Source organism: Eutrigla gurnardus (genome assembly GCF_963514095.1).
Source record: "Eutrigla gurnardus genome assembly, chromosome: 23".
Lineage (NCBI taxonomy): Eukaryota > Metazoa > Chordata > Actinopteri > Perciformes > Triglidae > Eutrigla > Eutrigla gurnardus.
Window position 1 is genome coordinate 10162099 of NC_139934.1, and position 15632 is coordinate 10177730.

General features: G+C 47.4%; 1 protein-coding gene across 1 annotated transcript; it reads right to left on the reverse strand.

Moving 5' to 3' along the window:
• Nucleotides 1-217: 217 nt before the first annotated feature.
• Nucleotides 218-12616, reverse strand: polr2a (RNA polymerase II subunit A). Its single transcript, XM_084003789.1, has 28 exons — nt 12271-12616; nt 11370-11502; nt 11132-11268; nt 10841-11014; nt 10452-10733; nt 10148-10309; nt 9820-10040; nt 9575-9707; nt 9354-9478; nt 9002-9212; nt 8706-8915; nt 8443-8611; nt 8256-8350; nt 7948-8151; nt 7638-7860; nt 7340-7523; nt 7011-7182; nt 6798-6903; nt 6188-6393; nt 5827-6090; nt 5434-5742; nt 5247-5351; nt 4976-5158; nt 4688-4891; nt 4410-4596; nt 4213-4326; nt 3982-4131; nt 218-3897 (listed from the first exon to the last, which is right to left on the reverse strand). Exons 1-28 carry the CDS (start codon nt 12355-12357, stop codon nt 2747-2749), a joined length of 5901 nt encoding a protein of 1966 aa, XP_083859915.1. The 5' UTR covers nt 12358-12616; the 3' UTR covers nt 218-2746.
• Nucleotides 12617-15632: the final 3016 nt, after the last annotated feature.

Here is a 15632-nt window from a genome sequence, read left to right on the forward strand (position 1 = left end):
TCACATTTTTAATATAAAACCCTAACTGTCATGTAAGTGGAGCAAAAAATTCTATTTCACTCCAAAACAATTAAGGTTATAGTGGCATATAATGTTAATAACCAAGTACAAGTATCTCATACATTTACTATTTTCTTTTCTCCAAATGCTGTAATATGGAGCACTGTATGCACAAAATGACATTAATTGCGCTGCACATTAAATAAAACAACAGGCATGTAGTAAAACTTTTATTCATTTTTCCCCCAAAGTCAAAAAACAAACAGAACAAAGATACAGAGAGTGAGATAATGAATTGATTTCTATACAGTGGCAATGTCAAGTCAAACCTTCTTTTGCCCAGACGTGTGAAGTCTTTCCTCAGCTTGAAACCCTGTCTCGCCCTCGGACGCACACACGCACACACACGCATTCACACAACCTGGGAGTCCCGACGTCCCGAATTGACAGGACAGCACGCACTTAAGACGACAGGGTCGGATGCAAGCATAGTGGACAAAAAAATATCACAATGTCTGGGGCTTGGGGTCCACTACGATATTTATAAGTGCAATTACCAAAACCTGCTTTATCTCAGAAAGGCCAGAGGAGGCGGTCCGATCAATTCAAGACTTAAATGTTTCACAAAAATCAGGACAAATCATTTCAACATTTTCAGAATGCAACACAAAAGATAACTGGCTGTGTTTTTTTTATCTCCTCAGGACTCCCAGGCAGATCAAATACACCCCACCCTCCCGCCTCCCGCCCCACCCCCATGATTCCCTCGTCACAGGTACATACACTGGTAGAAAAAAGAAACACTGATTTGAGAAATGAGGATCATTTGTGGATGAAGAGGGAAGAGGGAGGAGACCCAGCCAGTCCCGATTGAGCGTACAGATGGTTCCCCTAACACAGTCAAACTAGGCGGAGTCACGTGAGAAAGCAGGAAATCACCCATATTCAAAAAGAATGTTCGCACTAATGTAGTGGGTAAGTTGGTTGGTTTTTTTAACAGAGGCCAAACGTCCCGTTTTCTTTGGACAATCTCTGCTCAAAAGGAAATAAAACTGTTTCATGCCGTTGTAAAGAAAAAGGCCAACAGGAGGACAAATGTTGCCCTCTGGCGTCCCGAGAAGTGAAAAAAAAAACAACCCCGAACTGAGCACTGAACTGTTAGCCCCTCTACGTTTAACTGAAGCGTCGTCACGGTAACGCGTCGCCCTCAAACTCGTTAGTGAGACTGGGGGGGAGAAAATAAAGAGCGCCTCCCCTCCTTCCCCTCCCCCTTCATCCACAGTACAGGAACGCGAGAGACGGCTGCAAACAGGTTTACAAAGTCACCAAAAGCAAACGAGCCAAAAACAAAAATTAAGAAAAAAAAAAAAAACATCTTAATTTTTCCTCTATTCATATTCACACAGAATAGTATTTTACTGTCTTTCTTAAATAAATTGAATAGTCCAGATACACCGGTGTACACATCAGCTATCAGAAATGGGACGAAGATTAGCAAGTGGGAGGGATTTGAAAAAAAAAAAAAATAATAATTAAACCTAAAGCTTGATTAAAATGTATTAACATGTGCTACTCATGCAAACAATGACAAAAGCAGCAACGCCAAACTAGCCTCCCTCGTCCACGTGTGCCCCGTTTCCTCCTAGAATCAAAAATTAAAGACAGAATAATCATTCTATTTTTTTTTTTCTCGTATAAATCTTTTTAATTCCCCAGTGTCGAGGGAAGAATAGTATCTTGGAAAAGTTTTTTTTTTTGCTTTTGATGCACAAGTCTCTAAAATGGTCGAGGACAAGAGGATGCTGGTGGGTGTTTTTCATGACATCTTTCAGGTTTTTGTCTTTGGGGTATGAAGGAGGAAGAAGGGAGGGCGATGATGTGGTACACACACACACCTATGTAGTTAACGATGTTCAACACTTAAATCTCCTTTTCCTGCGAGCCAGTTTCTCTCTCCTATCGGGGTATGCCCTCCTACTGACCATCTAACCTTCTTCTTTGGATAATCCCACCCAACAATTTCAACGTTTCCAATACCTAAAGCTCCGTCTTTGCTCCACATCGTGCCCCCAAAAACTGACGGCAAACTGCACTTTTACAAAAGCAGCAAAAAGGGTTTCACAAGTTGTGGTGAAATATGCAGTAAACAAAGTCAGAACCTCATCAGTTTTGCTTTTTCCTCACGCTTTAGTGATGAATACGATCCACCTTTCAGAATGACTTTTGGCAATATGTACGCTGTCCGCAACTATACACCCAACATTTAGAGAATGAGAGAGACTGGTGCAGTACACATTAAAGTTAAAAAGGGACGTTTTCCTCCCCGTCATGTGTTCACTACATCCTCCTCTCCTTTTCATTCCCTCTTGGGGGTTTTTTGCACCAACACCCAGTGTGAAAATTAAAAAAAACTATTTCAAAAGGCAGCCTTTTTTTTTTTCTCCTCCAGGCAGAGCAGTCAAGTCTTTTACATAATAGTTTTAACAATTTCTTGTGGTAAAGAGGGGGGATGGGGGTGGGGGGGGTCTCAGATGGTGAAGACAGGAGCATAACAGGGGTCCCAAAAGGAGAAGACTTCCCCACAGATCTTAATCGGGCCCCCTGTGGCGAGAAAAGCCGCCACCTCCAGCTGGTGAAAGGAGCTGTCCTTCAGGTGTCCACCCATAAGGTGATGGGGGTTTCTTCGAGTGTCCACCGCGAGGCGACGGGGTCTCTTCAGCTGCCTCCCCTTCTCCTCCACGGCTCCTCAGTTGGTCTCCTCGTCGCTGTCGTCGGGGCTGATGGCCGGGCTGTAGGTGGGGGAGGTGGGGCTGTATCCGGGGGAGGTGGGGCTGTACGTCGAGCCTTTGGGACTAGTCGGCGAGTACGTAGGAGACGTGGGCGAGTACTTGGGTGAAGTGGGGGAGTAGGTGGGGGAGGTGGGGGAGTATTTGGGGCTGGTGGGGGTGTAGGTGGGGGAGGTGGGGGAGTAGGTGGGAGAGGTGGGGCTGTATTTGGGAGTCGTCGGGGAGTAGGTGGGGGAAGTCGGGGAGTACTTCGGCGACGTCGGGGAGTACTTTGGCGAGGTGGGGGAGTACTTGGGAGAGGTGGGGGTGTATTCTGGGGAGCTGGGGCTGTATGAGGGGGAAGTCGGGGTGTATTTGGGGGAGGTGGGGGAGTAGGAGGGGGAGCTGGGGGAGTAGGAGGGAGAGCTGGGTGTGTAGGTGGGCGACTGCGGGGTGTAACGCGGACTGGAGGGGGAGTAGGACGGAGAGGTGGGGGAGTATGAGGGGGAGGTGGGGGAATAGTTGGGGCTGGTGGGGGTGTAGTTGGGGGAGGTCGGGGAGTAAGAGGGCGATGTAGGGGAGTAGGAGGGAGAGGTGGGGGAGTAACTGGGCGAGGTGGGCGTGTAGTTTGGTGATGTGGGGCTGTAGCTCGGGCTGGTTGGCGAGTAAGAGGGAGAGGTGGGGGAGTAGGATGGGGAGGTGGGGGAGTAAGATGGAGAGGTGGGAGAATAGGAGGGCGAGGTGGGGGAGTAAGAAGGCGAGGTGGGCGAGTAGCTGGGCGAGGTCGGGCTGTAGCTCGGCGACGTCGGGCTGTAGCTCGGCGAGGTGGGGGAATAGGAGGGGGACGTGGGGGAGTAGGACGGGGACGTGGGGGAGTAGGAGGGAGACGTGGGGGAGTAAGACGGAGACGTGGGGGAGTAGGACGGAGAGGTTGGGGAGTAACTGGGCGAGGTGGGGGAGTAGGAAGGAGACGTTGGACTGTAATTGGGGCTGGTCGGGGAATAAGAGGGAGAAGTGGGGGAGTAGGAGGGTGATGTGGGGGAATAGCCGGGGCTCTGTGGGGTGTAGCCTCCGGGGGAGCGAGGCTCGTAGGCCGGGGAGGTGGGGGAGTAGTTGGGTGACATGGCTCCACCTAAGGACAAAAACAGAAACACCTTTGAGCACTTTCAACCTGCATGTTGTCAAAATCTCCCAACAGAAAGGTGTAATGTCTAACCTGGTGATGGGATGTATGGGCTGGCCGGTCCCGGAGACCCTGGAGACCCAGGAGTGGGAGACCAGGCCGGGGAATAGCCTGGGGAGAAGCCACTTGCGTCCGACGCCGCGCTGGGAGAGAAACCTGCTCCTCCAGGTGTCATGCCGCTTCCTGGAGGGAAAAAACACAAGAACTCAGAGAAGGAATCCCACCGCAAAGAAAGGGATCCAAAGCAACCGGAGCTACACTCACCGACACTGGGGGACCAGGCACCGTAGGCTGGCGTTGCTCCGGTGTTCCACGGGGTCATGGCAGGTGACATGCCGCTCATGGGACTTGGCAACGTGCCGAAGAACATTCCCGTGGCTGCAAACACAGAACAGAAACATTACGGCTATTGCACTTCACCTATAAAAAGACACAAGTTTGCATCATATATCTCCACTTACGTCCAGCCACGCTGATGCCAGGTATGTTCGTGGGGATCTCCATGCCGTATTTACACTTCTCGGCATCCAACAGCAGGTCAAAGCATCCTGTACCAGCCGGGGCGAGCTGGCCGAGCATGATGTTCTCCGACACGCCCTTCATGGGGTCGCTCTCGCCATGGGACGACGCCTCCATCAACACGTCCACCTGGAGGAGGAAACGGGTAGGAAATCATTATTAAAATTGTTGTTTTTTTCCCCGTCAATCAGCAGTTTAATTCCACTGATGAGCCTCTCACCGTTTCCTCGAAGGAACACTTCATGAGCGGTCCCGTGTCTTGACGGTTGATGCCGTGACGCGTGATGGCCATCAGGTGACCGCGGCAAGTCATGGTGTCACAGAGCAGAGCCAAGTGACGGTAGTTGACGTAGGAGCCGTCAAAGGAGATGACGTGGTACAACTCCCTCTCCAGAGCCTTTCGCACCGCCTCGATCCCCAAGACCTACAGAGCAGAGGAGGAGGGGGGAATGTGAATATTGATAAAGATGCTGCTGAAATTCTACCGCTCCGTTTTATGCTTCCGTACCGTGAATATCTCCACGATGTCGTTGGAGGTGGTCCTGACGGGGTCCACGTCCTTCTCGCTGAGGACCCTCATGAGGCTCACGCCGTCCGTCTCGAGGATCCACTCCTGCAGCGCCTTGAACTCGCCCTCCTCCGTGATGATGATCTTCTTCTTGTTGTCCGTCTGGGGCAAGTGCATGTACACCTGGGGGAGACGGGCGTGACATTTGACCTCTAGCCACAGGCGGGTACATCCATTTGGTTAGGGATGAAGTTTGTGTTCGCTGCGTTACCTTGCTGATCTGCTCGATGCCTTGCAGGGTCATGTCTGTCAGCATGTTGGACTCGATGCACCTCAGGAACACGTCGTCGTCCATTTTGTCCACCACCTCCTCATCCTAGACAAGAAGAAATCCAGGTATTTATGATTCATCTACATGACTACAGATCTGTGTAAAATACAAATATAATAATGCTCACCTCTTGGAATTTGTTCTCGTCGCTGTTCATGATTCGGATCCGCAGGACGAGCTTCTCGGCGTTGTCGTCGTTGAAGATGCAGTTCAGGTCGTCTCCGAAGCCGGCGTTGATCTTCTCCGCGATCTGCTCCATGGTCAGCTTGCGGTCGGTCATGTGCTTGCGGTCGAGCTCGATACGCAGCAGCCACGGGGAGATCCGCGTCACGTCGAAGTCGGGCATCTCGTAGTAGACGTTCACCCACTCCTGGTCCTCGGCCACCACCGTGTTCTGGGGGTTGGGGTCGTAGTAGATGGCGGTGTTGGCCGTCACCTGAGGGAAAAAGGAAAACCTTTAGTAGCTGCTTCTTTTAAAGAAGGGCTGTGGATCTAAAACATAATTTTTTCCCCCTCTCACCTTTCGCAGTGTGGTGTGCTCAAGTCGACAGAGGATGTCCTTGGCCCTCTCCGCGTCGCGGGCCGCCTGGCCCAGCAGGAAGACAGTCAGCGAGGGCGTTTTGGGCCTCTTGGAGATGTTGATCAACTCCTTTAGACGAGGCACACCCAGCGTTACGTTCTTGGCCGACACACCGGCGTAATGGAAAGTGTTCAGGGTCATCTGGGTGGCCGGCTCTCCCAGCGACTGAGCAGCCAGAGCGCCGACCATCTCCCCTGGGTGGGCCTGGGGGGAACAGAGCAAAACATGACGTTCACCGCAAAAAAAGAAACGACTTCGGTTAGGTCCGACAACTCCAAATACAACGGTGTTCTAAACTCACAATGGACTGATTGAATTTGGTCTCGATCTCTCCCAGCAGCCAGTCGAAAGCCTCGGTGGTGAGGCGGAACTCCTCCGTCATGCGCCTGGAGCAGAGTGTGGAGCGCAGGTGGATGTTGAAGAGCAGGGTGGCGTTCTGCTGGGCCTGCCTACTGAGCGGGTCTTCGCCGTTCACAATCACCAGCTTCTTGCTCAGGTCATGAAGACCTGGAGATGCAAGCACGCACAAAGATAGACATTTAAGGCCTTTTAACGGTTGTTTTTGTCATTTTTAAAGAAAGATCCTTTGGGGGGGTTTTACATGGCGGATAAAGGAAAACAGCCAATTAGGTTGAGTTGTGCCTTTATTTATAACACAGCAACCCAGAGGCTCCTGCTGCTTGTTATGCAACACACAGGGATTCACCAGGTGGCTTTACGAGGCTTTAAGAAGCCTCTGAGGTCAAGTCACCACCTCCCAGTTCTAATGCTGCTTTCACGTGGTTCACAAAATCCTGTAATTAGACTGTCCTGAGTCTGTATGAGTTAACAGATCATTTTAAAGGAGGAAGGATAAGCAGTGGGCGGTGATATTACTCTTAAAAGTTAATGAGCTCTGTGAGTTTTCTTACCCTCGACCACCCTTAGAGGATTGAGGTCGGTCGGGGTTCGAATGTTGATGCGGAAGATCTTCTGAGCGTTCCAGATCATTCTGGCCAGGTTGCAAGGCAGCACCACCTGCAGGCAGGGAGAAACATTGCAGTACATTCATATTTTTTGATTTCATGTGGCAGACATAGAAGAGTACTAAAGACAAGAGGTCCGTCTATAAACGTGACACACACCTTACTGTCCCCAGTGGGGAAGATGGCCCGGAGGACCTCCCTGTCCTCCTTCATCTTTTCAAACTCCCTCTCCAAGGAACTCTGCACGAGGGCATTGGTCAGGACGTCTTTTACTACGTCCTCCTGCAGCATCCGCCTCAGCGCTCGCTCATTGGTGCAGTCAAACCTAAACCTAGACGGAAAATGGGGAGAGAATTAAGCTGCTGATTATGGATGAAAACTCACTTTGAGTAATCACAAAAAAACATCAAATATCTCAATAAATGAGGAGGTTTTTTGGCCATTAAGACACCAACTGTTCACACATCTCCACATTTACACCGACTTACTTCTTTTCAAAGGCTTTGTGCGACGGTTTGAGCGTTGCCACGTTTTGGAACTCGACGTTCTCTCCCGCCAGGCCGTCCTCCCCGTAACGCAGCTGAACCACCTGGTTGATGGAGTTCCGCACCGTGCCGTCGTACTTCACCATCACCGACTCCATGGACTTGATCAGACGACGCTGGATGTAACCTGACGGGGGAGAATGTATTCCTACGTTAAAAACTAAAAAAGGCTGTGTCTGACAGTTAAAGCACATCTTTGTATATGTATGCGACATAACCCGACTCATTTCTTCCTGCTCACCAGTCTCAGCAGTCTTGACAGCTGTGTCGATAAGACCCTCTCTGCCTCCCATGGCGTGGAAGAAGAACTCCGTTGGGGTCAGCCCAGCCAGGTAGGAGTTCTCCACAAAGCCTCTGCTCTCAGGACCGTAATCATCCTTAATGAAGTGAGGCAGCGTTCGGTGTTTGAAGCCAAAGGGGATTCGCTTACCCTCCACGTTCTGTTGCCCCACCACAGCAATAACCTTAATAAAGGGAAGTAGGATAAGTGGTAAGGATAATGCAGAATCAAAGATATTCATCTATTGTGAGGTAAAGATGGATTCTCTTACCTGTGAGATGTTAATTTTCGAGCCCTTAGAACCGGCCACCACCATGGACTTGAAGTTGTTGTACTCGGACAGAGACTTCTGGGCCGAGGATCCCGTTTTGTCACGAGCATCGTTGAGGATGCGGTTGACCTGGTTCTCAAAGGTCTGCCTCAGTGTGTTACCGGGGGTCGGCTCCAGCTCGTTGTTGTGGGCTTTCTCGATGACCTGGAGGACAAAAGTAAGCATGTAACTTCTACGTTTGGGGTTTTCGTTTAACAGGCAGAACTATTTAAAGAACCGATTTTGAGTTATTCTGGGTTTGTGCTTACTTCTATCACATCCTGTTTGGCTTTCTTGATGGTGTTCTGGATGTCGAGGTAGGTCTTGGCATCAGCAATGGAGTCACCAATACCAATGGAATGACCTGAAGAAAATATCAACGAGTAACACGCATAAATATTAAGACAAAACAATGGCGTCATATAATCATACAGCCATAAAAGAAGATCCACTAACCCTCGATGAGCAGCCAGTTGTTGACCACAGTCTGAATATTGGAGTAGAAGAGTCTGGTAATGTCGTGGCCCATCTCCAGGTAGGAGATGTGGACGAGGGAGCCGGCCGACGTTCCCAGGGATTTCTTACACAGGATTCCCATGATCAACTCGCCGTTCTCCACTATCACCTGTGTGTGACATGGGTTGAATGGAAGGGGGGGGGTCACTTACATTGTCATTCATTTCATTCTAGAATCCATACATGATACATCAGACTTGTACCTTGGTGTCCCCAGGTGAGATGTGCTTGTAAGGGCCACTGTCTTCCTCGTCGGGATGGGTGCTGTGTGTGCGGATCACGTTGATGTGTCCGGGAATGATGAGGCTGAAGATCTGCTTGCCTGTCCACAGAGGACGGGGCTTCAGAATGGCCGGCTGAGGCACTTTCCCGTCCCACGTGGAGAGGAACATGAGGAGGTTCATCACTTCACCCTAAAGTGGAGAAACGGACGGCGTTAAGAACCTTTCAAACCAGAAAAAAAAAGGAGCAGCAGGTGTCCCCGCTACGATCTCCTTACCCTCTCTAAGAAGACGTCTCTTTTGGTGAACTTGCGGACCGCCGTGAGGGTGTCCTGCACGATACCCATGACGGGCCTGTTGGACTGGGGTGTGACGATCATACGCGGCACCATTGCCAGCTCCTGGATCTCTGCCCTCGTCTCAAGGGACTGAGGCAGGTGGAGGTTCATCTCATCGCCGTCAAAGTCAGCATTGTATGGGGTGGTGACACTGGAGGGAGGATGAGAGGATGGAATGTACTTCAACATGTCGGCAGGATCGAACTTCTAACCTTGTGAATAAAGCACGAAGCTACAGTTGCCCTGTAGTCACTCTTAAGTAACATTTAGAAAAGCCAGCTGTGTGTGATACCTGAGGTTAAGTCGAAACGTGGACCACGGCAGGATCCGGACCCTGTGCCCCATCATGGACATTTTATGTAGTGTAGGCTGTCTGTTGAAGATGACGATGTCGCCGTCACACATGTGTCTTTCCACCTAAAATGGGGAAAAAATGTTTCAGTCAGTATGGAAATATATTTTAAATCATCATGGAACAAAAAACCCTGACATAGTTGTAGAGTTGCATCTTGCCTTGTAGCCAATCTGCAGGTGAAGGTCACTTGGTTTGGGGTGGAATCGCAGGTCAATTCTGTCTCCATTGTCACGGATGATGTATTTGGCTCCTGGGTACTGGCTGTTGCCTCTTCGCACCAGCTCTTGCAATCTAACAGGGTCATCGGAATTAATTAGCGGTCATCAAATTTCCTAAAAAATTATTTTTGAAACATGTTTTTACACATTACATTAAGTTAAATCAGCTAACTGCGTTGCACTACCTGTCGATATTAAAGGGCGTGACAATTTCTGGGAAGGTCATGTTGGCTGCGATGGATCGCGGTACGCCCACTTGGTCGATTTGCAGCATGGGGTCCGGGGTGATGACGGTTCGGGCGGAGAAGTCCACACGCTTGCCCATGAGGTTACCTCTGACTCGGCCCTCCTTGCCCTTTAGACGCTGTTTTATGGATTTGAGTGGGCGGCCTGACTTTTGCATCGCCTGCGAGAGGAAAAGTTAAATGTAATTAAAGCACCATAAAAAAAATATCTGAACATTTCAGACTCATTTCCATTCATTGTTGTACGAATCTAACTGTGTATACATACCCTTGGCAAGCCTGGCAATTCGTTGTCCACCATGGTGGCTACGTGAAACTGGAGCAGTTTGACATCCTCAGCTATGACGTGAGCGGCGGCACCACTCTGCTCGTTCCTTCTCAGCTGGTTGTTGATTTTGACAATGTCAGCCAGCTTGTGGGTCAAGTCATCCTTTAAAAACACAAGTCAATCGATGATCAGTTATCGTCAGGTATGAATGTCATTTTTACACAGCTGGGAAAAAACATGAAGGAACAAAAAATACAGTTTAACCTGCACACGAAACAGTCAATCTGGCGTCAAATTACTTTACCTGGTTGCGAGCAGAGCCTTGCATGACCACAGCAGGCCGGACAGAGAGCGGAGGCACAGGCAACACAGTAACAATCATCCATTCTGGCCGGGCAAACTTGGGGTCCATGCCCAAGATGACGTCCTCTTCATCCGAGATGCGCTTGAAGATCTCGTGCACACGCTCGGGACTCAGCAAGATTTTCTTCTCCTGCGAATCCTCATTGACGTGCTTCCACTCGGCGTTCAGCTCCAAGCCGGAGCGCCTGATGCGCGGTTGGTAGCGTCCACAGCCCCCGTGTCCCTGCGCAAGTCACATTGTTGGGAGTAAAGGAAAGAAAATACGTTGGGCACGGCTGTGAATGTTGATAGTGTCCGTTAATAACGACAAAAATACTCCTATCCAAATACCTTCTCCTTGGAAATGTCCTCCTCGGTCTCCTGCTGCTCCATTCCAAACTTGTTGTCCATCTCCTCTCCTCCTTCGCAGATGTTTTTTCCTTTGCACAGCTCGTACACGTGTGTCAAGCGTTTCCTGGGCTGTCCTTTTGATTTTATCAGGATGTCTTTGATCTTTGGATTGTTCTGGGGGTAACAGTAATGGGAGCAAGTTATATATCAAAAAAAGACTGAAGTGATGCTTTTATGATACAATATCATTATTATTATCGTTATATATGGCAATATGCTGAATATACTTACTGAATCCACTAATAACTTTGAGCAGAAGAAGCAGACGCATCGAAGAACCTTCATGATCTTTGTTACGAAGCCGACGTGGAACACCGGCTTTGCCAGTTCTATGTGCCCAAAGTGGCCCGGGCATTCTGTCATGTTGCCTAAGGAAACACACAAAAAATCACGTTTATATTATGATGCCATGAAAAAAGTAACCGATCAATTACATAGTTTAGCATGAAAAGCTAACATGACATTATACCTGCACATGTTTGACATCGTCCAGTTCGTTCTATGACCCCTTGTCTTGGGTCCATAAGGCCACCAAGTTTAGGACGTCCGCCTTCTGTTGTTTCGGGGTATTTGATGCCCCCTTCCGTAACGGACATCCGTTTCTGGGGACAAAGACATACTTAATTTTAAAATATAAAGAAGATGTTTCTGCAGTAATCATCATCCACATCAGTGATTTAATCTAAATTTCTATAAACCATCATCCACTATCAATGCTAAAAAATCACTTAAATTAATAGTTACAAAATGTAGACAATCGAAGCTAGGCTAACAATAGCTGAATATGGCTAAAATAAAAAAAGTTCTGTAAACAACTTACTAGAACATGAAACGTTGTACTCAATTACATAAACATGCATAATCAAGTATTCATTAATCCATAAAAAATACAAGACACCCAATCCTGAGTTAAAGAAAACATGCATATCGGACTTTGTTGAAGTACCCTTTTATTCATTTATTGTGTGAGAAACAGACGTACAATGCGACTAGTGGTAATAAACCAAGCGAGCTGTGTCCACAACGAAAAGCTACAAAAGTAAGCACAATGTCCATTACTTATGGGCCTACAAAGTACGTTGCATAAATTAAAAGGGGGTTTAATTCATGTGATAGCATGGATCCTTTTTGAGAATGTTGTGCTTAAAGTTTTTCAAACTTCCTGCAACATGCTAGTTAGCACGAGCTCGACCAGCCTGACACAGCTAGTTAGCTAGGCTAGGCTAACAGCGAGCATTTTCCGTTGTAAACAGAACCATGTCTTTGCCACATATATCAAACTACAAGATTAGTCTAGAAAATGTAAGAGTGATGTGTGATATGTCCGATAAGTAATAAAATACCCAACTCCCCCCCAAAAGAAAACCTACAAGCTCATCTGGGCTGATGATGCCGAATTGAACTCTCTTGATCGTGCGCAATGGGCATGCGCTGTCGCCGGAGGGCGGTCCGTGCATCCTGTGTATTCAAAGAGACGCGTCCTTCCTCGGCACGCCGCTTTGTGAGCAGGAACAGCCTTTAAATTGTCACCACGACTCTGGTCAGGCCGCCAACGGTGACCGGAAAGTCTCCGAAGGCGATATCCCAGGGACCTCTGCTGTCGGTTGCCTTTATAGTCGAGTTATTTGCGTTTCCTTCCTAAGTATAACGGCTACCGACTGCTCCCTCCCCTTTTTAGGTCTACACTCTGGAGCGCTCTAAGCGCTTCTGAACATGAAACGGCTCAACGCTTGGTTATATAGACTGAGTGCAAGCTACGGGGTTGCTCACTCAGAAAGACAGGGACTGACTCTTCGGAAGGTGGGACCTGGATCTCTGTAGTAAAACGCTCATTGGCCATTCAAGACAGTTATATGAATAATTAATTTTGTGATACGTACAGCCAATTAGAGAGCACGTTTATTCTTTTAACGAATCAGAACTATAGGCGGGTGTTGAGTTCACGTCAACTCGTCCCGATTGGCTTTATTAAAACAGAGTGGGCGGTGCGGCGTATATTTTGCATGCAAAATATGAATATTCAACTAAAATCCTCTCGATTCGCCAGTGGTTTTATTAATATTCAGGATCATACAATAACTGACCAATGGCTATGGAGAAATGAACCGTCTTTGTATAATTTCAACAAAACCCGCCCTGCTTCCGATATTTGCCGAAAGTGGCCGATGTGAATTTCTCCCCTCAGAGCAAAATTAAAAAAAATCTCTGTTCTCCCGTTCGTCTCGCTGTAGATCAGCCCGGGCTCTAACAAAAGAGGCTCAGGGCTGAGGCCTGTTAAGACCATTGATTAAACAGGGGAAATGGTCGAAATACATGACATTTTCATCTCGAAACACTGTATTATGGATTATTTTTGGGCTGCTTTAGAAATACATCGACTTTTCGGGGTTTCGTCCTTTGCCTTTTTGGATCGCTGGGACTTTGTTGAAAGCCTCGGGCTCGCCTGAGAATGATGTCCGACCAATGGACTGGATTTTCCGTACGCTCTATAGGAAAGTCTGGGGGAAGCCTTAAGTGTTGATTTAACAATTGTTTTTATCAACAGCTTTGAATATTTTCTTTGACAGACATGTTGTGTGTCCAATGTTGATTCTATATTTTTGTGCAGCTATTATGTCGTTAATATTTTTGTGAAAATGTAGAACACTGTCGTAGGCCACATTTCGAAAGCAGTCTGAAATACCATCATTTTGGCGGTTAACACGAAGTAACGTTCGTTCGCTATCCATTTAATTGGCCACTATATTCAATTACTCAAAACTGTGATGGTTGAAAGTAATTCTCTAGTTGGTAAGATATCTTTTTTTAAATACTAACGCACGATTTGTTATTTCTTAGCATTACAGCCGGTGGTTTCAGTAGCTTTAGCTTAACATATGGCTACTCTTCCGAGAACTACGGCATGTTCCCTGCTGTTCGTCTGTAAAGTTAACACGTTCTCAACATGTATTGTGCGTGGCTTATACAGTTAGCGTTTAACGTTATATAGACCGGGTTTACGTTATGTTCAGGGGATGTCTTAAAGTGTTGGTTAAGTATAATTAACGTTACGAGACAAAACGTTAAGCTAAGCTAGCTGCTTACCAGTTAACCTACGTGTTAGCTACGTTAGCTAAGAAAATCCCCGGTTTTGCGAGTCAACTTTTACCTCGGTGTTAACGCTGTAGTAAACGGGTGTTGTTTACAAACGTATTAGGGGTATAAACGGTACTGTAATGTTACAGCGAGGACAAAATGAGGGCTATTATAGCTAGCATTGTTGAAGTCCCTTAGCACCCAACATGGCGGTGTTTGACGAGATGCTTCTTGTTGTGAACGAGAAAGATGGAGTCTGGGACATTCTTGTTGGCTAACTACGCCGGTCGCATAGCTGCGCATTTTCAGAAAAACTGTCGAGGTAAAGTAAGGACGTGTTATCTGATTGTTTTATTTCACCGAATATAACGCAGTGATATAAAGTGACGAGACTTTAAGCTAGCCAGTGTTTCCATTGCTCGACTCTTCGTTGGTTCGAAGTTGCCATTTTAACGTTGCGTGCGAATAAGTGTGTTATTGAAAGAATAACGTGAAGCTTGTTGTTTTAGTCAACACTCTATTTTCACAGCTGGTTTTTATAGTAATTGTGACGAATACTCTTTATGTTGAATACTTAAAGTTCGTGTGTTATAGGTTATAGGTTAGTTAAAGTATTACTCTTTTCTCCAGGGACTAAGAGGTGCCATTAGCTTGTTACACAATAGATTTATCCGTCGAGCTCTCGTTAGTTGTGCCCAAGGGAAGGGAACAAGTCTGCCCGCTGTTAATGGCTCTATAATTGTCCACAAGCAGCACCGTACACCGTGTTAATGTATGATCATTGGAGAGCCGTACAGTTCCATTGTCCCACAAGAGGTGCTACATTGTGTTTGTGTATTTTGTCTTCATACGTTTAAAGAAGTGGAAGTAGGCGTCCAGAAGGTGGTTGAACCACATTTTAATGACATATTTCTGCTATGACTGCATTAGCTCTGATGTGACGTTAGTGTTTATTATGACAATGACAATGTGACAACTTATAACATCTTGACACTTGGTGCTATATTTACCCCTTTTGTTTAAATAAAGACACTTGACAAACACGATGAACTGTGGGATTGTTTTATTCTCTAGTAATTAAAACAGAGATCATGTTAAAAATAATCCATTCATGTTCAGTCTTGGCAGCTTTTTTTACGTGTTGCTTTCAGCATGAGCATTTCTCTCTGCCACCATCTCTTGTTTGGCAGGTCCAGCCGAGAAAGGCACCACTGGAGCCCAGACGCAAGAATAGATGCCACATCTGCAGTATCCTTACGGGGGTCAAACCGTGTCCTCTCCCGGGTGATTTCAGGAAACTGCGTGCATGCCAAGTTGGACGTGCGCAGAAGAATGTGACAGTGAATCACTTTGTTCACCATGTGTGCCATGCAATGCAACGAGTATACAAAGGATTCATTATTGACCAGCTGGCTCCCTCCTCTGGCTCGTAGTGAGAACGATCAGCGTTTGCAAAGACATTGCACAACCACGTTTTCAATGCGGAAGCGAGTCCCGCCAGACTGTCAAACGTGCTCCCTCTACTGCTGCAAGGAGGTTAGTGCATTGAGGCCCGGACATGGTCTGTAGTTTGCTTGGAATTAATCCGCATGTTTTGAATGGCTGGTCCATCTAGAGCACTGTTTGTAAAGGATTTATCCCAAATTTTCTCACAAAT

Bases quoted from the DNA above. Each gene is read 5' to 3' on its own strand.
- polr2a (XM_084003789.1), bottom strand. From the start codon at position 12,357: ATGCACGGACCGCCCTCCGGCGACAGCGCATGCCCATTGCGCACGATC. The intron at 9,479-9,574 runs GCAAGATGCAAC...TCCCCATTTTAG, and splicing joins ACCTGCAGATTGGCTACAAG to GTGGAAAGACACATGTGTGA. The intron at 7,861-7,947 runs GTAAGAGAATCC...CCCTTTATTAAG, and splicing joins CGAAAATTAACATCTCACAG to GTTATTGCTGTGGTGGGGCA.